Source organism: Ascaphus truei, chromosome 12 (genome assembly GCF_040206685.1).
Source record: "Ascaphus truei isolate aAscTru1 chromosome 12, aAscTru1.hap1, whole genome shotgun sequence".
NCBI lineage: Eukaryota > Metazoa > Chordata > Amphibia > Anura > Ascaphidae > Ascaphus > Ascaphus truei.
Window position 1 is genome coordinate 46,467,843 of NC_134494.1, and position 23,215 is coordinate 46,491,057.

At 47.1% G+C, this 23,215-nt stretch overlaps 1 protein-coding gene across 9 annotated transcripts in view; it reads left to right on the plus strand.

Moving 5' to 3' along the window:
- SHANK2 (SH3 and multiple ankyrin repeat domains 2) overlaps positions 1 to 23,215 on the plus strand; it is a 468,530-nt gene that overhangs the window by 219,751 nt on the left and 225,564 nt on the right. For all 9 annotated transcript variants that reach the window (XM_075567606.1, XM_075567608.1, XM_075567607.1 and 6 more), the window contains 2 exons: positions 6,201 to 6,358; positions 12,164 to 12,277. In XM_075567606.1, the coding sequence (XP_075423721.1) occupies positions 6,201 to 6,358; positions 12,164 to 12,277 (272 nt within the window). The remainder of the gene's footprint in view (positions 1 to 6,200; positions 6,359 to 12,163; positions 12,278 to 23,215) is intronic.

Here is a 23,215-nt window from a genome sequence, read left to right on the forward strand (position 1 = left end):
CACAGATCTTTATACGGTGTAAGCGGGGCTCATGTCCCCTTGTGCTGACAGAGGCAAAATAAGACAATAGTTTAATCAGGCGCGGCTTTCTACGCTGAAATTGGCGTTCCTCGTCATTCTTTCCTTCAAAGCGTTAAAGGGGCCATCTTGCTTGACATCCGGCTTGTATGTTAATACAGGCGGTACTCGCTATCCGACATTTCACTTTACAACAGACGGCATATCCGGCGCTTTGCAATGCAACCCTATGGGCCGTTATCCGACGTCTGAATGCGTTATCTGACGCCCGAATGCGTTATCTGACGCCTGAATGCGTTTCCGGCGCCTGAATGCGTTATCCAACGCCTGAATGCGTTGTCCGGCGCCTGAATGCGTTATCTGACGCCTGAATGCGTTACCCGACGCCTGAATGCGTTACCCGACGCCTGAATGCGTTATCCGACGCCTGAATGCGTTATCCGACGCCTGAATGCGTTATCCGACGCCTGAAAGCGTTACCCGACGCCTGAATGCGTTACCCGGCGCCTGAATGCGTTACCCGACGCCTGAATGCGTTACCCGACGCCTGAATGCGTTACCCGACGCCTGAATGCGTTACCCGACGCCTGAATGCGTTATCCGACGCATGAATGCGTTACCCGACGCCTGAATGCGTTATCCGACGCCTGAATGCGTTACCCGACGCCTGAATATGTTACCCGACGCCTGAATGCGTTATCCGACGCCTGAATGCGTTATCCGACGCCTGAATGCGTTATCCGACGCCTGAATGCGTTACCCGACGTCTGAATGCGTTACCCGACGCCTCAAAGCGTTACCCGACGCCTGAATGCGTTATCCGACGCCTCAAAGCGTTACCCGACGCCTGAATGCGTTATCCGACGCCTGAAAGCGTTACCCGACGCCTGAATGCGTTATCCGACGCCTGAATGCGTTATCCGACGCCTGAATGCGTTACCCGACGCCTGAATGCGTTGTCCGGCGCCTGAATGCGTTGTTCGACGCCTGAATGCGTTATCCGACGCCTGAATGCGTTATCCGACGCCTGAAAGCGTTATCAGACGCCTGAATGCGTTATCCGACGCCTGAATGCGTTATCCGACGCCTGAATGCGTTACCCGACGCCCGAATGCGTTACCCGATGCTCACCGCCACTGATTAACATGGGACTCGCTTCCAACGCTACTTCCAGAATGGATCCCGTTGGATAATCGAGGACTGGCTGTACCAGAAATACTGTAAACAGGAGGTGTACAGCACTGTGTCCTGTGTTATACTGCCCTGCTCTGCGTTATACAGCCCTGTGCTGTGCTGTGTTATACTGCCCTGCTCTGCGTTATACAGCCCTGTGCTGTGTTATACTGCCCTGTGCTGTGTTATACTGCCCTGTGCTGTGTTATACTGCCCTGCTCTGCGTTATACTGCCCTGCTCTGCGTTACACAGCCCTGTGCTGCGCTGTGTTATACTGCCCTGCTCTGTGTTATACTGTCCTGCTCTGTGTTATACTGTCCTGTGCTGTGCTATACTGCCCTGCTCTGCGTTATACTGTCCTGTGCTGTGCTGTGTTATACTGCCCTGCTCTGCGTTATACTGCCCTGCTCTGCATTATACTGCCCTGCTCTGCGTTATACTGCCCTGCTCTGCGTTATACTGTCCTGCTCTGTGTTATACTGTCCTGTGCTGTGCTGTGCTATGCTGCCCTGCTCTGCGTTATACTGTCCTGTGCTGTGTTATACTGTCCTGTGCTGTGCTGTGCTATGCTGCCCTGCTCTGCGTTATACTGTCCTGTGCTGTGTTATACTGCCCTGCTCTGCGTTATACTGTCCTGTGCTGTGTTATACTGCCCTGCTCTGCGTTATACTGTCCTGTGCTGTGTTATACTGTCCTGTGCTGTGCTATACTGCCCTGCTCTGCGTTATACTGTCCTGTGCTGTGCTATGCTGCCCTGCTCTGCGTTATACTGTCCTGTGCTGTGTTATACTGTCCTGTGCTGTGCTGTGCTGTGCTGTGCTATACTGCCCTGCTCTGCGTTATACTGTCCTGTGCTGTGCTGTGTTATACTGCCCTGCTCTGCGTTATACTGCCCTGTCCTGTGCTGTGTTATACTGCCCTGCTCTGTGTTATACTGCCCTGTGCTGCGTTATACTGCCCTGTGCTGTGCTATACTGTCCTGTGCTGTTATACTGTCCTGTGCTGTGCTATACTGTCCTGTCCTGTGATGTGTTATACTGTCCTGCTCTGTGTTATACTGTCCTGTGCTGTGCTGTGCTATGCTGCCCTGCTCTGCGTTATACTGTCCTGTGCTGTGTTATACTGCCCTGCTCTGCGTTATACTGCCCTGTCCTGTGCTGTGTTATACTGCCCTGCTCTGTGTTATACTGCCCTGTGCTGCGTTATACTGCCCTGTGCTGTGCTATACTGTCCTGTGATGTGTTATACTGTCCTGCTCTGTGTTATACTGCCCTGTGCTGTGCTGTGTTATACTGTCCTGTGCTGTGTTATACTGCCCTGCTCTGCGTTATACTGCCCTGCTCTGCGTTATACTGCCCTGCTCTGTGTTATACTGTCCTGCTCTGTGTTATACTGTCCTGTGCTGTGATGTGTTATACTGCCCTGCTCTGCGTTATACTGCCCTGCTCTGCGTTATACTGTCCTGCTCTGTGTTATACTGTCCTGTGCTGTGATGTGTTATACTGCCCTGCTCTGCGTTATACTGCCCTGCTCTGTGCTATACTGCCCTGCTCTGCGTTATACTGTCCTGTGCTGTGCTATACTGCCCTGCTCTGCGTTATATTGTGTTATACTGTCCTGCTCTGCGTTATACTGTGCTGTGCTGTGCTATACTGCCCTGCTCTGCGTTATACTGTCCTGTGCTGTGCTATACTGCCCTGCTCTGCGTTATACTGTGTTATACTGCCCTGCTCTGCGTTATACTGTGCTGTGCTGTGCTATACTGCCCTGCTCTGCGTTATACTGTCCTTGTCTGTGTTATACTGCCCTGCTCTGTGTTATACTGCCCTGCTCTGCACTGTATTATATTATATTTCAGTGCGCTGTGCTGCATTATACTGCCTCTTTCCCATTTGTTGTCTCTTTCCCGCTTGCTCGCTGCCTCTTTCCCGCTTGCTGGTTGTCTCTTTCCCGCTTGCTTGCTGCCTCTTTCCCGCTTGCTGGTTGCCTCTTTCCCGCTTGCTTGCTGCCTCTTTCCCGCTTGCTTGCTGCCTCTTTCCCGCTTGCTTGCTGCCTCTTTCCCGCTTGCTGGTTGCCTCTTTCCCGCTTGCTGGTTACCTCTTTCCCGCTTGCTGGCTGCCTCTTTCCCGCTTGCTTGCTGCCTCTTTCCCGCTTGCTGGTTGCCTCTTTCCCGCTTGCTGGTTGCCTCTTTCCCGCTTGCTGGTTGCCTCTTTCCCGCTTGCTGGTTGCCTCTTTCCCGCTTGCTGGTTGCCTCTTTCCCGCTTGCTGGCTGCCTCTTTCCCGTTTGTTGTCTCTTTCCTGCTTGCTTGCTGTCTCTTTCCTGCTTGCTGGTTGCCTCTTTTCTGCTTGCTTGCTGCCTCTTTCCTGCTTGCTTGCTGTCTCTTTCCTGCTTGCTTGCTGCCTCTGGCACTTCATCCTTATTTGAATCGCTAGTGATACGCTTGTGTGTTGTGGTTACCCTTGCTGGTGTCATCTTTCTTTTCTCACAAGATTTTGCAGCGGTGGGTTCATGGATCGGGACCTGTTGTAAAATCTCTTAGATTGTAAGCTCTTTAGGGAAGGTCTCACTTAGTCTTATGTTGTCATTTAGCTGTTGCAGTTATCCCCGTAGTGTGTGTGTAATACTTTGTATTAAGGCGCTGTTTACATTATTGACACTATATAAATAAAAATATAGATACATACAAGAACTCATTTCTGGAACCTCTGTTTTAGACAGATAACACAGTTACATGTTAGGCCTCGGGCATGGTCAGCTGAGCCGTGCTGAGGCGCGCTTGTACTTACCTGTTAGCCCCTACAGCCGCAATGAGAGCGGCTTTAGTAGGGGCTCGCCTACGCTTCCGCAAGCGCGCGGAAGCGCAGGTCTTAGCAGAATTTTACATTTCAGCGCTCGCCGGAGCGCAGGGCCGGTCACGTGAGCGGTTTGCCCAATGAGGGCGAACCAGCTCCGTGACGTCACTGACCCGCCTGCCAACACGCCCCCGGACGGCGCGCTGTCTAAGGCCAGGGAAAGCACCCATGCTTTCCCTGAGCCTCTGCGCGCCTCCACACGCCAGCAGGTAACATGGCCGAGGCCTTAAGTGGGTAAAAGTTCTGATACAATCCTGACTGTCTCATTGGTTTAGAAGTGAGCTCTCTTTCAATGTAAAGCTGTCTTTTCATGAGCTACTGTATTTCCTCCACAGAACAGGAGAAATGATTACCAGGTAAGCTATGTATTGAGTAAACCCAAAGAGTGCATCCAACCCCACAGCACAGGCACATGTCCATAGAAAATGAAGCAATGGCCCAAATTGCATAAGGCAGCAATTCCTCTGTCCCAACTGTTATAACAAGTATATCCAGGGAGTGAGTATCACATAAGCTTGATTGAATAAATAGTGGTAACCAATAGCATACAGTAGCTTATTTTCATGATGCAGACACATTGTGGCGGTCCTCGCTGTCTTCCTTGTTTGTAGGCAGGAAGATAGAGAGCGTAGATAGAGGATATGGACTAGGTAAACGCACCTACGCGTTTCGTACTCAAGGTACTTTGTCAATTTAACGACGAGAGTGCCCCTTGGGTAGCACAGGTAAAGTGCCGCAGTGCCTTATTTTATTCCTGTCTGCCACGGACATTGTCCGTTTATAAGCATTGTACTGGTTGGGTTGTGTTATAGTTGTGGGTGTCAAGCCGACTCCTCTGGTACACTTATTCCCACCAGTTCCTAATCAACTTTATTAGGGGCACTCCATCGTGTTTGGGATTAACCCATTGTGGACTTATACATTTGGATACTCAATTTACAGGACTGGTCACAATTTTGGAGCATCACATCTACCTTGTTCCTTGTTTGTAGGCAGAGTGGCTGGAGCTGCGGGGCGTGCTCCAAACCAAACGGCAGCGCCGGGAGAACAGGAAACAAAACGGCGGTGCACAACCAAAGGAAACTCCACCAGGCAAGGTAACAGCAGTTAAAACTTCTATTTATTGGCACATTTCATTTTTAATTATTTTGTGCCAATAAATAGACGTTTTAACTGCTGTTACCTTGCCTGGCGGAGTTTACCGCCGTTTGTTTCCTGCAGAACAGGAGAAAGGCTGCGGCCAGGGTGGGGGATATTTGTGTCCTGCTAGTTGCGCATGTAGTGGGGCGCGGCCATGATGTCACGCAGCTGGTTCACGTAACGCGCCAGCGAGTGGCAAATCAAATTGCTTGGTCTCGCCAAGCAGCTGCGCGCCGTGCGGTCACTAGCAGACTCACGCTGGACAAACACAGCGAAGCAATGTGTTTGATCGCGCCCGTCCACTCATCGCCACCCTGGACGAGGCCTTTGCGTCTCCGCTGCAGCTCTCGGGTGTCAAATCTGTCTCTGTGGTTTCAGGACGGATTATTGTTACTGATTTACATAAAGCACATTAACGTGTCATTAGTTCACACGCCCTTTTCAATTAAAGCCGCAGTCAAAGCTGCCATTTTTTTTTAATTATAATTTTTTCCGCCTTTAATATGTGCATCGATACAACCCACACAATGATAAGTAATTAGCTAAATTGCTTATCGATCCGTTCTGAATGGCTGTCAGTGCAGCAGAAGAGGACCAAAGATGCAATTGGTGCACTGCTACAGAGAGGTCAGGGCTCAAAAAGGAGTGTGCCAGAGCCTGTTTCAGAAGAGGAAGGGGATGTGACTTTGTAAATGGTTGCTATAGAAACAAAAAATGTTTGTTACATTATAATACATTCAAAAAGTAATTCAGAGTTGTTTTTAAAAAAAAAATGCTTCTGAAAAGTATTTTCTCAAATGCGGCTTATTTATCAAAACTGAATACAGATATAAAACACTGGATTTCTCAAATAACAATCCCACTGCGTTCAATGTTTGTTTTTATTGACTAATTCTGCTGCTGCTTTTACACCGGGTGTTTTTTGGTGAATATCCCCCCATGGGTGTTCTGCCTCCTGCTGAGGTTTGTAACGGTGATGTATCTGATTGGGACTTGTTACTGTCTTACTTTTCAGTCCTGGTGCCAACACGGAGACTGTGTCTGCGCTGGACTTTCCGTGCCCGAAACGCAAGCTGTACAGCGCATTACCGGGGCGGCATTTTATCGTCGTGAAGCCGTATCAACCTCAGGGAGAAGGCGAGATTCCCCTCCACAAAGGAGACAGGATAAGAGGTTAGTTACTATGTATCCAAACATGTCCGTTGCAAAACAGGGTCAAAAATGGCACCGGATTTATTAAAAAAAAAATATATATATACTGTATATATTTAAATTTGAAAAAAAATGACGTGGAATATGTTTCTTTATAAAGAACTCCAATTGTAACATGTTCCCAAATACTGACCAGAAACCAATGAATGAAAATTGAAATAAAGATTATTTGAATTAAAATCTCAAATTTTAGCATTTAATTGAGCGCTTAAATAATAATAAGTAATGTACGTAAACACTGTTCCATGTGCTGTACGGTGGGTGAGCAGTGTGCAGCGATTGCTAAATAATATGAAAGATTGTGTTTGTCACACTGTCGGCCTGTGTGTTAGGCTGGTTTGTTGGTGTTGTGGAGATGGTACACTTAGCTCTGTGTTGTGTGTTTGTCACACTGTCGGCCTGTGTGTTAGGCTGGTGTGTTGGTGTTGTGGAGATGGTGCACATAGCCCTGTGTTGTCTGTTTGTCACACTGTCGGCCGGTGTGTTAGGCTGGTGTGTTGGTGTTGTGGAGATGGTGCACGTAGCTCTGTGTTGTGTGTTTGTCACACTGTCGGCCTGTGTGTTAGGCTGGTTTGTTGGTGTTGTGGAGATGGTGCACGTAGCTCTGTGTTGTGTGTGTGTCACACTGTCGGCCTGTGTGTTAGGCTGGTTTGTTGGTGTTGGGGAGATGGTGCACGTAGCTCTGTGTTGTCTGTTTGTCACACTGTCGGCCGGTGTGTTAGGCTGGTGTGTTGGTGTTGTGGAGATGGTGCACGTAGCTCGGTGTTGTGTGTTTGTCACAGTGTCAGCCTGTGTGTTAGGCTGGTGTGTTGGTGTTGTGGAGATGGTGCACGTAGCTCTGTATTGTGTGTTTGTCACACTGTCGGCCTGTGTGTTAGGCTGGTGTGTTGGTGTTGTGGAGATGGTACACTTAGCTCTGTGTTATGTGTTTGTCACACTGTCGGCCTGTGTGTTAGGCTGGTGTGTTGGTGTTGTGGAGATGGTGCACATAGCTCTGTGTTGTGTGTTTGTCACACTGTCGGCCTGTGTGTTAGGCTGGTTTGTTGGTGTTGTGGAGATGATGCACTTAGCTCCGTGTTGTGTGTTTGTCACACTGTCGGCCTGTGTATTAGGCTGGTGTGTTGGTGTTGTGGAGATGGTGCACGTAGCTCTGTGTTGTGTGTTGGTCACACTGTCGGCCTGTGTGTTAGGCTGATTTGTTGGTGTTGTGGAGATGGTGCACATAGCTCTGTGTTGTGTGTTGGTCACACTGTCGGCCTGTGTGTTAGGCTGGTGTGTTGGTGTTGTGGAGATGGTGTACATAGCTCTGTGTTGTGTGTTTGTCACACTGTCGGCCTGTGTGTTAGGCTGGTGTGTTGGTGTTGTGGAGATGGTGCACGTAGCTCTGTGTTGTGTGTTTGTCACAGTGTCGGCCTGTGTGTTAGGCTGGTGTGTTGGTGTTGTGGAGTTGGTGCACGTAGCTCTGTGTTGTGTGTGTGTCACACTGTCGGCCTGTGTGTTAGGCTGGTGTGTTGGTGGTGTGGAGTTGGTGCACATAGCTCTGTGTTGTGTGTTTGTCACACTGTCGGCCTGTGTGTTAGGCTGGTGTGTTGGTGTTGTGGAGTTGGTGCACGTAGCTCTGTGTTGTGTGTTTGTCACACTGTCGGCCTGTGTGTTAGGCTGGTGTGTTGGTGTTGTGGAGATGGTGCACGTAGCTCTGTGTTGTGTGTGTGTCACACTGTCGGCCTGTGTGTTAGGCTGGTGTGTTGGTGTTGTGGAGATGGTGCACGTAGCTCTGTGTTGTGTGTGTGTCACACTGTCGGCCTGTGTGTTAGGCTGGTGTGTTGGTGTTGTGGAGATGGTGCACGTAGCTCTGTGTTGTGTGTTTGTCACACTGTCGGCCTGTGTGTTAGGCTGGTTTGTTGGTGTTTGGAGATGGTGCACATGGCTCTGTGTTGTGTGTTTGCCACACTGTCGGCCTGTGTGTTAGGCTGGTGTGTTGGTGTTGTGGAGATGGTGCACGTAGCTCTGTGTTGTGTGTGTGTCACACTGTCGGCCTGTGTGTTAGGCTGGTGTGTTGGTGTTGTGGAGATGGTGCACGTAGCTCTGTGTTGTGTGTTTGCCACACTGTCGGCCTGTGTGTTAGGCTGGTGTGTTGGTGTTGTGGAGATGGTGCACGTAGCTCTGTGTTGTGTGTTTGTCACACTGTCGGCCTGTGTGTTAGGCTGGTGTGTTGGTGTTGTGGAGATGGTGCACGTAGCTCTGTGTTGTGTGTTTGTCACACTGTCGGCCTGTGTGTTAGGCTGGTGTGTTGGTGTTGTGGAGATGGTGCACGTAGCTCTGTGCCGTGTGTTCTAATAGATGATTGGAAAGGAAATCGGCAAATGACGCTTCATGTTTCTGAGCAGACGGCTTTGGCAGATTATAGGTTGATTAATGAAATGAAGTGTACTGTGTGATTAGCAATCCATCAGTCAGCCTTCCGGATACATGCACGGCATGGAATCTGAGCCAGCGTATGTAAGCCATGTGCTGAGGCGCCTTCATTGTCAGAGGGACCAACCTGTATACACTAACAAAGCGGCAACTTCTGTCAGCAAACACACAGTTTCACCGTACAAATATTAGCAAATTGATGCCAAGTTATTATTTTTTTGGAGAAAAACCAAATACCTTTGGTTGCTAATCATTTTCCGTTATTGGGGTAGATATTGGTTGGACATTTTTATCCTGCACACGAAAGCACACGTGCAATCTGCATGTTAATTCCAGGGTCACACACGTGTACATACACGCAGCCTCCTCCTGGGCCTCTTATTGATAAAGTAAGGTGACCATACTGCTTAAAGTGACAAACCGGGACAAAATACAAAATTATTTATTTGAAACATGTGCTTCATCAACCGTTTCTAATGAATCTGCAGCCTTTGTATAGTAGTATCGGGCACAAAAACGTGTATGGTTTGTACAGGTAGTTAAAAGTGTCACCGACTGCAAGTAGCCAGAAGTGTCAGGAAGTCCGTGTAATTTATTGCCAGCGCTATATAAATTGACGGTAACTTTCCTGCTGTCGCTCGGAGATCCTGGGGCGATGCAGGTCAGACAGAGGCAGAGCGGTTCTGCGGAGCTGGGAGAACCCCCGTGGGGCCGTCGCTAATACTCGGGCCAGAGTCCAAAGCGCCGCCCAGCTCCCACTGCAGCTCACTGCGAGCGCCAGGTAGCAGCAGATAATCACGGTACCTTATTGGTAAGTGGCCAGGTAGCCCTGCGGAGGACAGCACGGTCAGATGAATCTGAGACCTCCTGAGCGCATCCTGCTAAGGATCGGATCCAGGACAGATACTTTGTCTGGGTTTGCACGGTACCACTGCTCTATAACCATAGCACCTTCAGCCAATCAGAGCCGCTGAAAGAGTGATGACACGCTTACTATGCACTGTATACACTTTAACATACCCATAGTATGTATACATCATGTTATACATGCATGACGTATGATGAATGTTTTTATCAGGAGATATTTATCACTTCTGCTATCCCGGAGCCAAATGTGCGTAATTATTTAAAATTCAAAGTGTAGTGGAACAAATTGAAAAGCTACTAACCATGCAAGAGACCCCGTGTACCCCTCCTTCTCCATAATTAATGTGATGGATATCTGGCAATCATTAATATTCTCCTGCTTTGTAGTGTTTGATAATATTCTGTGGCACGTGTGCTGCTGAAGGCCAGGAAATTCACATCGCCCCAAAATACTGGCCCGAGGTCCCAGAACTCTGCATGTAATGTCCTCGCAGAGAGGAAACTTAACCCGGCCAGGTACAATAATGCAGTAAAGAATAATTAATCAACACCGACCAATGAAACGTCCATCAGAGACTTAAGAGTAACCGCATCACACGGTACATGTTACCAGCACACGCGTGAGTGAGATGCAGGGTTTCCAACCTCTACAGGATTTTTCCTGGAAGTCTGTGAGTGCAGATACGAGCGCCAGTCTGTTCTGTGCGTGTACATGTGTATATGTGTATATGTGTATATGGGCCTAAGTGCATGCATGTATGAGTGTACGTATCTAGTTTTATATGCATCCATGCTTGGATGTATGTATTGATGCGTGTATGTATGCATGTATGAATATGTATGGATGCAACATACGTGTATGGATATGTGTATGAGTGTATGTATGGATACGTATGTGTGTATGGATACATGTATGAGTGTATGTATGGATACGTGTATGTGTGTATGGATACGTGTATGTGTGTATGGATACGTGTATGTGTGTATGGATACGTGTATGTGTGTATGGATACGTGTATGTGTGTATGGATACATGTATGTGTATGTATGGATACATGTATGTGTATGTATGGATACGTGTGTGTGTGTGTGTGTATGTATGGATACATTTATGTTTGGATACGTGTATCTGTGTATGGATACGTGTATCTGTGTATGGATACGTGTATGTATGGATACGTGTATGAGTATGTATGGATACGTGTATGTATGGATACGTGTGTATGTATGGGTGAATGTATGTATGGATACATGTAGGTATGTATGGATACGTGTATGATTGTATGTATGGATAAGTGTATGTATATACGTGTGTATGTATGGATACGTGTATGAGTGTATGTATGGGTGAATGTATGTATGGATACGTGTATGTATATATGTATGTATGTATGGATACGTGTATGAGTGTATGTAAGGCTGACCCTGTGTATATACAGTAGACATGAGTGCAAGCCCTATTAGAACTTTATTGCTGGTTATGGACTTATAATGCCCCCTAAAATGACACTGATTACTTTCCTTATGGGTTTAAATCCTTCTGTCTCGCTATATTGTAAACGAGTTCTTCCGGATTTCCTTCTGAGACCTTCCGCTCAGCCACGAGTGACTTTTTCCCCCACTTTGCGGCGTCACAAGGTGCGATAAAGCAGCGGTGCCGCGCTGAATACGACACAGCGGCTCTGAGCGAAGTCTGTGATCGGCGCAGTAAAATAAAGAGGTGGCAGGAAATATGGCATCGCAGCTCCCCTTTATAAAACCGTCCGTCGTGTTAATGATGAGAGCGTCTCTGTCCTTACAATCTAGCACAGCTATAAGGTTTCCATACACAACCACACCTCATTGTGTCATCTCACAAGAATACTAACAGTAGTGCAACATACTTACATGGAGCCTTTGAAGTGGGTGGAGATGTTGGCAGCCCAGTGGCCGTCTCATGTGACTTTGGCCCAAGTTCTCAGTGTCTACAAAATGAGATGTTCGCTCTGGACAGCGTTAATTGTACCCGAAGACTTTTCATGCAGAAGAAGATGGGCCAGGGAATGTCCTGCTATCTGCCCGGCACCGGAGGCGCAGGTCCCTGCAGCTCGTATTGCATTCTTTATTCAGTGTGTTTTATTCCCAATATCAGTTTCTCTCTCATAACACTATTTCCGGATGTGTCTTCTGCTACCCACTGGGTCCCAGCAACCTGCTAGATGAAGTGCCTAATTACCCTGGATCCGCGTGCTGTACATGAATAAGCTGTGTGCGTATTATCACTGTGAATATATAATTATATCATGCCATTATGTATGCATAATGTTTCAACCACATTGCAGCTACATTTCTAATGGCAAACAACCCTGTTTATTTACCTTTCCCTGGTACCCGTGAAGGCGTTAAGTACACGCAGTTCCACGTACGATCCACTGCTGGTGTGTGTCTGTAGCAAGAGAACAAATTCTTCTTTTGATTTGACTTTTGAATCTTTTTTCCGTGCAGTTGTGAGCATTGGGGAAGGAGGATTCTGGGAAGGAAACGCCCGTGGGCACTTGGGATGGTTTCCTGCAGAATGTGTGGAAGAAATTCAGCCCAAACCAAACGATGGACGCCCAGGTGAGATAACTCGGAGACAGATATGTTGCAGATATGTTGCAGATATGTTGCAGATATGTTGCAGATATGTTGCAGATATGTTGCAGATGTGTTACACGGCGTCATGGAAATTTCGGGAGGTGCAACTGTATACTCTGCACTATGTATCCCACTGCGCTACACACTCACTGTGTCATTCACGCACGTGCGCTCAATGTGTTCTACCATCTACACACTGTACACATGCACAATGTATGTGTTGCACTGTATATACTGTACACGCAAAGGTCTACAGACGCGAGAGGCGCTGCTCCCACTGCTGCACTTTTCCTGCAGGGGTGTAACCTGTAAGCAGCAGGGCTCTGATGTATATATGGGTTTTTCTGCTCCTTTAGTATACAAAATATTACTTGGACAAATCCATAGAGGTATATACTGCATAGGGGTGTATAATGCATAAAGTATTTAATGCATAGGGGTGTACAGTATACTGTATAGTGGTGTAAAATGTATAGAGATAGCAAAAGTTATGGGGGTGTATAATGTATAGAGGTATATAATGTACAGGGAGTGCTGTGTATAATGTATAGGAAGTGCTGTGTATAGCGGTATATAATGTTTAGGGAGTGCTGTGTATAATGTATAGGGAGTGCTGTACTGTATATAGAGGTAAAAGAGAAGACCCCTATCCCTCCCAAGGAAGGGGAGTAGGACAGGGTGTGAAGCCCCCTCATTGCATGCACTCCCTAAGCAGTAGAGTAAGTACTGATGTATAAATAGGTGGTAAATTACGTACTGTAAGGCGCATAACCTATAGTGAATATGAGGACGTCCCTGACATGGAAAAGTATTGTAATCATGAATAATATTTAAAATGCAATGAAATAATTTTACCTTCTATTTATACATGTCTATATCACTTCCCCTAGTGCCCCCTGCATGCTTATCCATATTTCATTACTAGAAGGCTGAGCGGGTTCTCTCTTCTGTTTTCACCTGTATACAGTATGTATAGGGAGTGCAGTGTATATAGGTGTATAATGTATAGGGAGTGCTGTGTATAATGTATAGGGCGTGCTGTACATAGAGGTGTATAATGTATAGGGAGTGCTGTGCATAGAGGTGTATAATGTATAGGGAGTGCTGTGTATAGAGGTGTAAAATGTATAGGGAGTGTTGTGCATAATGTATAGAGAGGGCTGTGCATATAGATGTATAGGGAGTGCTGTGTATAGAAGTGTAAAATGTATAGGGAGTGCTGTGTATAGAGTTGTATAATGTACAGGGAGTACTGCATACAGCAGTGTAAAATGTATAAGGAGTACTGTGTATAGAGGTGTATAATATATAGGGAGTGCTGTGGATAACGGTGTATAATGTATAGGGGGTGTATAATGTATAGAGGTTGTGATGTCTGCATCACGTTGCAGTATCTTGCGTCCCATATTAAGGCGGGAAACTCCGTAATTCTTTTCACAGGGTATATATATAGGGGTTAAATCATACAATAACACCCCCCCCCCGCCCCCCTCACCTTTAAGGCAAAATAAGGCTGTGAGACAATACAGCATTTTCACATTGGTACTATCCCAGAGTAGGTGTCACGGTTTGTCGCCACGTGTCACGCGCCCCGTGATGATATGTAATGCAGCAGGTACTTTAGGTGTTCACCAGACACACAACCCTACAGAGTCACTGTGTGATCCATACACAGCAGCTGCAGCTCTCGTCGGCGGCAGAATAAGGGACTGAGCTAAGCAATCAAACAGTAATTGTTTAGGCGTGAAATCCCTATTCATCATCATCAACCAAAAGCCCGGCAATGAATGAGTCGCTATTATAATCTGAGTCACAATATGATGCTTACACTTTTCATGCTGGGAATTTAGTCGGAAGTGTTTGATAAATGGGATTATGGAAGACTTTGGTGACCAGATAATTACAGGCGTGTAAAGTCTGAGAATGAACCTCTCATAACTCTCTCTCTCTTTGTAACGCTCTCATAACTCTCTCTCTGTAACGCTCTCATAACTCTCTCTCTGTAACGCTCTCATAACTCTCTCTGTAACGCTCTCATAACTCTCTCTGTAACGCTCTCATAACTCTCTCTCTGTAACGCTCTTATAACTCTCTCTCTGTAACGCTCTCATAACTCTCTCTGTAACGATCTCATAACTCTCTCTGTAACGATCTCATAACTCTCTCTGTAACGCTCTCATAACTCTCTCTCTGTAACGCTCTTATAACTCTCTCTCTGTAACGCTCTCATAACTCTCTCTCTGTAACGATCTCATAACTCTCTCTGTAACGATCTCATAACTCTCTCTCTGTAACGCTCTCATAACTCTCTCTGTAACGCTCTCATAACTCTCTCTCTGTAATGCTCTAATAACTCTCTCTCTGTAACGCTCTCATAACTCTCTCGGTAACGCTCGCACTCGGTAACGCTCGCACTCGGTAACGCTCGCACTCGGTAACGCTCGCACTCGGTAACGCTCGCACTCGGTAACGCTCGCACTCGGTAACGCTTGCACTCGGTAACGCTCGCACTCGGTAACGCTCGCACTCGGTAATGCTCGCTCTCGGTAATGTGCTTTTTGGGGCTCTCGGTTCCCCTCCCTCTCTGTTGCCCCCCCTCTCTGTTGCCTCCCTCTCTGTTGCCCCCCCTCTCTGTTGCCCCCCCCCTCTCTGTTGCCCCCCCTCTCTGTTGCCCCCCCTCTCTGTTGCCCCCCCTCTCTGTTGCCCCCCTCTCTCTGTTGCCCCCCTCTCTCTGTTGCCCCCCCTCTCTGTTGCCCCCCCTCTCTCTGTTGCCCCCTCTCTCTGTTGCCCCCCCTCTCTGTTGCCCCCCCTCTCTGTTGCCCCCCCTCTCTGTTGCCCCCCCTCTCTGTTGCCCCCCCTCTCTGTTGCCCCCCCTCTCTGTTGCCCCCCCTCTCTGTTGCCCCCCCTCTCTGTTGCCCCCCCTTCTCTATTGCCCCCACCTCTCTGTTGCCGCCCCTTCTCTCTGTTGCCGCCCCTTCTCTCTGTTGCCGCCCCTTCTCTCTGTTGCCGCCCCTTCTCTCTGTTGCCGCCCCTTCTCTCTGTTGCCCCGCCCCTTCTCTCTGTTGCCCCGCCCCTTCTCTCTGTTGCCCCGCCCCTTCTCTCTGTTGCCCCGCCCCTTCTCTCTGTTGCCGCCCCTTCTCTCTGTTGCCGCCCCTTCTCTCTGTTGCCCCCCCCTCTCTGTTGCCGCCCCTTCTCTGTTGCCCCGCCCCTTCTCTCTGTTGCCCCGCCCCTTCTCTCTGTTGCCGCCCCTTCTCTCTGTTGCCGCCCCCCTCTCTGTTGCCGCCCCCCTCTCTGTTGCCCCCCCCTCTCTGTTGCCCCGCCCCTTCTCTCTGTTGCCGCCCCTTCTCTTTGTTGCCGCCCCTTCTCTCTGTTGCCGCCCCTTCTCTCTGTTGCCGCCCTTCTCTCTGTTGCTGCCCCTTCTCTCTGTTGCCCCCCCCCTCTCTGTTGCCCCCCCTCTCTGTTGCCGCCCCTTCTCTCTGTTGCCCCGCCCCTTCTCTCTGTTGCCCCTTCTCTCTGTTGCCGCCCCTTCTCTCTGTTGCCGCCCCTTCTCTCTGTTGCCGCCCCTTCTCTCTGTTGCCGCCCCTTCTCTCTGTTGCCGCCCTTCTCTCTGTTGCCCCGCCCCTTCTCTCTGTTGCCCCGCCCCTTCTCTCTGTTGCCCCCCCCTCTCTGTTGCCCCCCCCTCTCTGTTGCCCCCCCCTCTCTGTTGCCGCCCCTTCTCTCTGTTGCCCCGCCCCTTCTCTCTGTTGCCCCTTCTCTCTGTTGCCGCCCCTTCTATCTGTTGCCCCCCCCTCTCTATTGCCCCGCCCCTTCTCTCTGTTGCCCCGCCCCTTCTCTCTGTTACCCCCCCCCTGTAAGTCTCTGTACCTGGCCTAGGAAATAGACATGGATTCTTCCTCTGAGGTGACAGCTGTGCTGGATACTATTTAGATAACTGCCTGTGACATCTTTGTCAGTATTACAAAGAAGCAGTGATTGACGGCAGAGAGAGACTTTTTCCCTCACACATTCTCCCTCTACTAACCCCCATGTACTCCACAGGATCTAGAATATTTAAAGAATCACTCCCACCTTGCTCCTCCCCCTCATCCCAATACAATAGATAAACTATATAGACATTGTAATGAATATGTCAGAAAATATTAAGTATTTGAATAAATCTGGCACTTCATAGGTTAATGTTGACTGCAAATTGTCTTAAAAATACAAGAATTGTTTGTATTGCCGGTAAAATCACTGACCAGGCCTAATTTGATGTGTTTTTATAGGACTAAAGATACCTGTGGTTAACACCTGGGGAAGGGGGATTGAAATGGCATTGCAACTCTTCCCTGACAGAAGGGACTTTATTGGGTGCCACGTTTCGTATTAGATTGGTGAGGGGGTCAAGGACTGTGGAACATTTTGGTACAAATTTCCTATAATACCCTGCTAAGCCCAGGAAAGCTCTCACCTGTTTTTTTGTCGTTGGTACTGGAGTTAATAGGGGTTGGGGAGGGGGGATTGAAATGGCATCGCAACTCTTCCCTGACAGAGGGGACTAAACTAAACCCTTAAAATGTACCTTGAAAGGCATTTCTGTGGGAACTGTGGACTATCGGGTGTGTGGCTAAGAAGACAGTCCAAAGGTTTGTGTAAAGTTACTAAATATGAAATCCTGGGTCTGACAGCGAGTCACAAGAATGACGAATAGATATTTGTAATCGTTGTGATTACACGGATCAAATGATACCAAAAACCTGGGTTTTCTATGTAGAATCTCTGATATCTGTTTCTCATGCAAAAATAGAAGTTATGTGGTTATGTTTCATATCCAGGTGCCTGTGTTTGTCTGTCTGTGTGTCACCCTATGCTGCTGCTGTGAATTCCTCTGCGCATGTGCGCCGAGCGCAGTAGACCTCTGCGCATGCGCGACGAGCACTTGAGGCCTCTGCGCATGCGAGCCGAGCACGAGAGGCCTCTGCGCATGCCCGCCGAGTGTGGAGGGCCTCTGCACATGCGCGCCGAGCTGTCAACACTGACATCGCCTACGGCCTCTTCTGCCAGCAGTGACGTCACTTCCGTCTCCATGAATGCAATTTACTCCAACAGAAATTTTTGTTTAGTAGGTGCCAGCAAAGAAGTTTCACTTCAAAAAACAAAAACTCTGAATTACATTTTTAATGTATTATACTGTAACATGCATTTTTTGTTTCTATAGCAACCATTTGCAAAGTCACATCCCCTTCCTCTTCTGAAACCGGCTCTAGCACACACCTTTTTGAGCCCTGCCCTCTCTCTAGCAGTGCACCAATTGTATCTAGTGACTGCCTGGTCACATGATCTTCACCACAGAACTTTGCATCTTTGGTCCTCTTCTGCAACACTGACAGCCATTTAGTGAACCCCCGAGCCGAATCTTCGCCATTCAATCGGCTAATTATATATAATTAGCTAATTACTTATAATTGTGTGAATTGTATTGATGCACATATTAAAGGGAAAAAAATAAATGCTGCTTTAACATAGTGTAAATATTGTCACCTTATTTTTCTTTGCAAGGGTTATGCTGCTGTAGTGCATTTCTAATACGTGGAACCTATTAATACAAACCAGCAGATAATTATCTTTCTGTTTAATTGCAACATGATTATGCCCAAATGAGAACCAAACATACTGAAACTGCTTTTATTCCTAGGTTACATAATAGGCGAGGTTGAAAAAAGACATGCGTCCAAGTTCAACCTGTGTTAAATTTAGGTGACAGATACTTTATCCGATATCCGTACTTATTGATCCAGAGGAAGGCAAACAGAAACCCAGTGACGCATCATCCAATGATATCTCATAAGGGGAAAATAAATTCCTTCCTGACTCCAAGAATTGGCAATCAGATTACTCCTGGATCAACATCCTTCCCATGTTTACTTATTAGGTATATCCCTGTATACCTTTATTTTCTAAAAAGATGTCCAACCTTTTTTTGAACATATCTATTGTATCTGCCATCACAGTCTCCATGGGTAATGAATTCTACATTGTAACTAGGATGGAGGGGGTAGGGAAGCCAAAATACTTTTGCAAATGGAGAAAGCATCAAATCTAGGTCATGTTTGCATAATGGGGGATTTTAATTATCCAGACATAGACTGGGGCAATGAGATTAGTAGCATTACAACAAAAAGAAAATGTTTTTTTGGGGGTGCTTAAATACAATTATATGACCCAAATTATTGAGGAACCAACCAGGAGAGGGGCAGTACTGGAATTTGTCATATCAAACAATGTAGAAGTAACAGCAAATATTCAAGTCCTGGAACATTTGGGTAACAGTGAGATCAGATGGTCTCATTTTAAATAATTTATCAAAAACTTTGTTACTTGGATTCATCAAAGACATTAACCCTTAGAAAGGCAGATTTTAATAAATTGAGGGCTAATCTACAAGTAATACAATAGGATGATGTTTTTGCTGGGAAAAATGTGGAAGATAAATGGGCAGTCTTTAAAACATTAGAAAAGCACACTTATCAGTGTATACCCTTGGGTAATAAATATAAACTTTACATAATAACGCAGTCCTCCCTATAGAAGTTTACGGCTGGTAAAAAGATGGGCCTTACTGTATATATACTGTACTGTACATATACTGTACTGTACATATACTGTACTGTACATATAGAAAAACAAAAAGAACGATTCCTGCCAATTAGGCAAAAAATAAAATTATAATCTCATGGAAAAGGGGTATTTTGTTGAACCCTTTGGTCAAAGCATTTATAACCCTGCATGCCACGACAAGGCATAACCGTATGCAGGAACCTACACTAAATATATGTAATAGATGTCCCATGGACTGGCGAAACAATGTGTGAAAGCCCTGAAGGGGTTAAATAAACATCATTTTATGTGAGTAGTGCAATTATATCTGGCCGAAGCCAGTATCATAGTTACCTTACTGAGAGGCAAAGTGTGGGTGCACAAATACACCCCAGTGTCAGTGTGGACATCACCCTCTATTGAAGAGAAAGAATTTAAACTAAAAGCATATAATCAGCGCTCAAACCTAAAAACCCTAGATCTATATACTAATTAAAATAAACAGGTGCTCTACAAACAGAAGGGGATCCCCTATATGGGAAACCCTAATAGTGATCCCTCACAAACTATTTTAGTAGATTGGGGAATGGCTGCCTCAGGAATAAAAGAAACCTATCCACAAGGCATGTATACAGAGCATGAACAAAAAGACAAAAAGCACAAATACATACAGTACAAACATTGATTCCCTGGCGCACTAACAGATATTAAACCTGACAGAAGGAAGTAGTCCCATGAATCAATTGATGATAAGAAATGAGATCCACAGTCCACAATGTCCCGTTCTTTTAGATTGGAGACTTGTCTGGAAATACAAATAAAACAACCATTGCGCAGTACCCTATGGTCAGTGTTACACACCTCCACCGTTGCTATCTACTTACTTAAAAATAGATAAAAATGGGCCTCAAAAGGTTTCTTTACTCTCCTCACGGATGGCTCCGACTGATTCCTGCTACTGGTGACAAGATCCTTACTTCCAGCATCAGCAACGCCATACACCGAGTGGGAACAGAAATGGGCACCAATAGTGTAATACTATAAACATTTATTACTAAAATAACAGGCTTAAAAACATGCACTCACATGCCGTAATGCCCTATGTGTGTCCTACAACGTGCCGTCCGCTTACATGGGAGGATGCCGAGGGATTGCAGGAGGAGGCTGGAGTCGGCGTGGATCCCCGTTTCGTGGCCGCGACTCGGAGCGCCTGGTCCCTCCTCCGATGACGTTCCCGCCAATCAAACTCTTCTCCTCACACAGGGTCTGCACGTAGCGGCACGTCCTGCAAGCTCCACCCTACGCGCGTTTCGTGACTCTGACGTCACTTCTTCTTCACCCCTGAAGAAGTGACGTCAGAGTCACGAAACGGGGATCCACGCCGACTCCAGCCTCCTCCTGCAATCCCTCGGCATCCTCCCATGTAAGCGGACGGCACGTTGTAGGACACGCATAGGGCATTACGGCATGTGAGTGCATGTTTTTAAGCCTGTTATTTTTAGTAATAAATGTTTATAGTATTACACTATTGGTGCCCATTTCTGTTCCCACTCGGTGTATGGCGTTGCTGATGCTGGAAGTAAGGATCTTGTCACCAGTAGCAGGAATCAGTCGGAGCCATCCGTGAGGAGAGTAAAGAAACCTTTTGAGGCCCATTTTTATCTATTTTTAAGTAAGTAGATAGCAACGGTGGAGGTGTAACACTGACCATAGGGTACTGCGCAATGGTTGTTTTATTTGTATTTCCAGACAAGTCTCCAATCTAAAAGAACGGGACATTGTGGACTGTGGATCTCATTTCTTATCATCAATTGATTCATGGGACTACTTCCTTCTATTGAAGAGAAGGTGAATGTATACGGCTGACAGAGTGAAATATGTGTGCAAGTTTTATTATATTCACACCAGGGAATTTGTGCACCCACTTTTAAATGCTTTGGCCAAAGGGTTTAACAAAAAAAATGCACAAACCCACAGACAAACATCGTTTGACTTTTATAGATAGATATATATATAGAGAGGGGGAGATATAGAGAGAGGGAGGGGAGTGGGAGATATAGAGAGAGGGAGGGGGAGTGGGAGATATAGAGAGAGGGAGGGGGAGGGGGAGATATAGAGGGAGGGGGAGATATGGAGGGAGGGAGAGGGAGAGGGGGAGATATAGCGGGAGGGGGAGATATAGAGGGAGGGGGAGGGAGAGATATAGAGGGATGGGGAGATATAGAGGGAGGGGAGGGAGGGGGAGATATAGAGGGAGGGGGAGATATAGGGGGAGGGAGGGGGAGGAGGAGATATAGAGGGAGGGGGAGATATAGAGGGAGGGGGAGATATAGAGGGAGGGGGAGATATAGAGGGAGGGAGAGATATAGAGGGAGGGAGAGATATAGAGGGGGAGAGAGGGAGAGATATAGCGGGAGGGAGGGAGAGATATAGAGGGAGGGAGAGATATAGAGGGGGAGAGAGGGAGAGATATAGAGGGAGGGAGAGATATAGAGGGGGAGAGAGGGAGAGATATAGAGGGAGGGAGAGATATAGAGGGTGGGAGAGATAAAAGAAACAAGTCTAAACCAATGTGGCTAAATACTACGGACCCTATACAAACATGCCGGCGTCTATGCTGATGCCCTGGCTGACTGTATAGAGCCTTATAACAAATGTATAAAACATTATAAAGTATGGACTCTGGGGAACCTTATACTTATACGGGAAATGGGTTTGGGATATTTGGGCTCGAAACTCAAGAGTCTGGGGGACACTGGTTTGTCCCGGTGTAATTCACGCCGCGTACCGGCAAATCACGCCTGCTCGCCGGGGACAATTAAAGGACTACTGATGACTACCGGTAACTTCGGCCCCCGAACTCCTGCAAACACAATAATTGCATTTCTACCCAAATACCCCACCTAAAACTTGCACATAAGAAGTTTCCCAGTTCTAGGGCAAAGGGAACATGTAAACGGGAAAAGCGGGGGTCACTTTAATTGTCACATGTATAGTCCCTGGTCCCCGGCTTATGGTGCTGCCAGGGACCCCACGGTTTCAGGGGTAACCAGAGGGCGTAACCTTTATTGTATAGCCTGGTTACCCCCTCCCGTCACAATAATATTACCAACTTCCCATAAATGCCACCACGGATAGAAATGTGACCGGGGAACGGAAGGGAAACGGGTTTCTGCCATGATGTAGAATTGTGATGGGTGTGTTAGTGTGTAGGATGAGAAGCACATGGTGACATGACTGTGGAACTCCATGACATGACAGTGACCCTCCGCGACATAAAAGTGTCACCCCGTAACATGACAGTGACGCTGTGATATGGCGGTGATACCCTGTGATGTGACAGTGAAACTCTGTGACATGACTGTGGCACTCTGTGACAGTGACCCTCTGTGACATGAAAGTGACACTGTGACATGCCAGTGACACACCGTGACATGACAGTGACACTGTTTCTATATCCAGATGTGAGCACCGAGGTTGCAGCTGTTTTGCAGCTCGGGACGTCCCGGTGCTGGGATAAATGTGGGGAGAGATTATTTAATAACCGTAAATTCCCTGTAGTCTGAAATAAATCCTCTCCTCAGTGAAGGTTTCCTCACCTCATTCTATGCACAACTTATTACACAAATGAACAACAACTGTGGGGAACATACAGTGTGCGACTATACGTTCTGTATGCATTCTGCGTGCGTTCCTCGTGGGAGTTAAGGGTGCAGAAATACAACAGGATTGGGGGGGGGGGTTTGATTTTCAATAGCACAGTGGTGTGAAAAAGAAAGTGCACCCTCTTTGAATTCCATGGTTTTACATATCAGGACAGAATAACAATCATCTGTTCCTTAGCAGGTCTTAAAATTAGGTAAATACAACCTCAGATGTACAACAACACGACATATTACACCGTGTCATGTTTTATTTAACACAAATAAAGCCATAATGGAGAAGCCATGTGTGAAAAACTAAGTAGGTTTGTTTAGCCTGAGAGAGGGCAGAGTTGAAACAGGATATCATAAATGTGTAGTGAAGGAAGTCTGCGAGAGTGTGAGATTTCCTCCAGAGGCGTTCAGAGGCGCGAGTGGAGGAACGCAGTATGCACGTGTGGGAATTTAGCCAGGCTCTGGGGTTAGAAGGGCGAGCCCCTCTCCTTCATGCACAGGTATCCTGAAATAAATCTGTCTTGGCAGTTCCAATCTTTATTCTCCAGGCACGAGAGGCAAAGCTGCATATACAGGCATCATATAGAATTTGTTTATGGAGCGGAGGACTTATAGTATAAGTGGTAGCATCGGGTAGCAGTTCCGACATTTCAAGCTACTTCTTATACCCTCTTTCTGACTGCTAGCC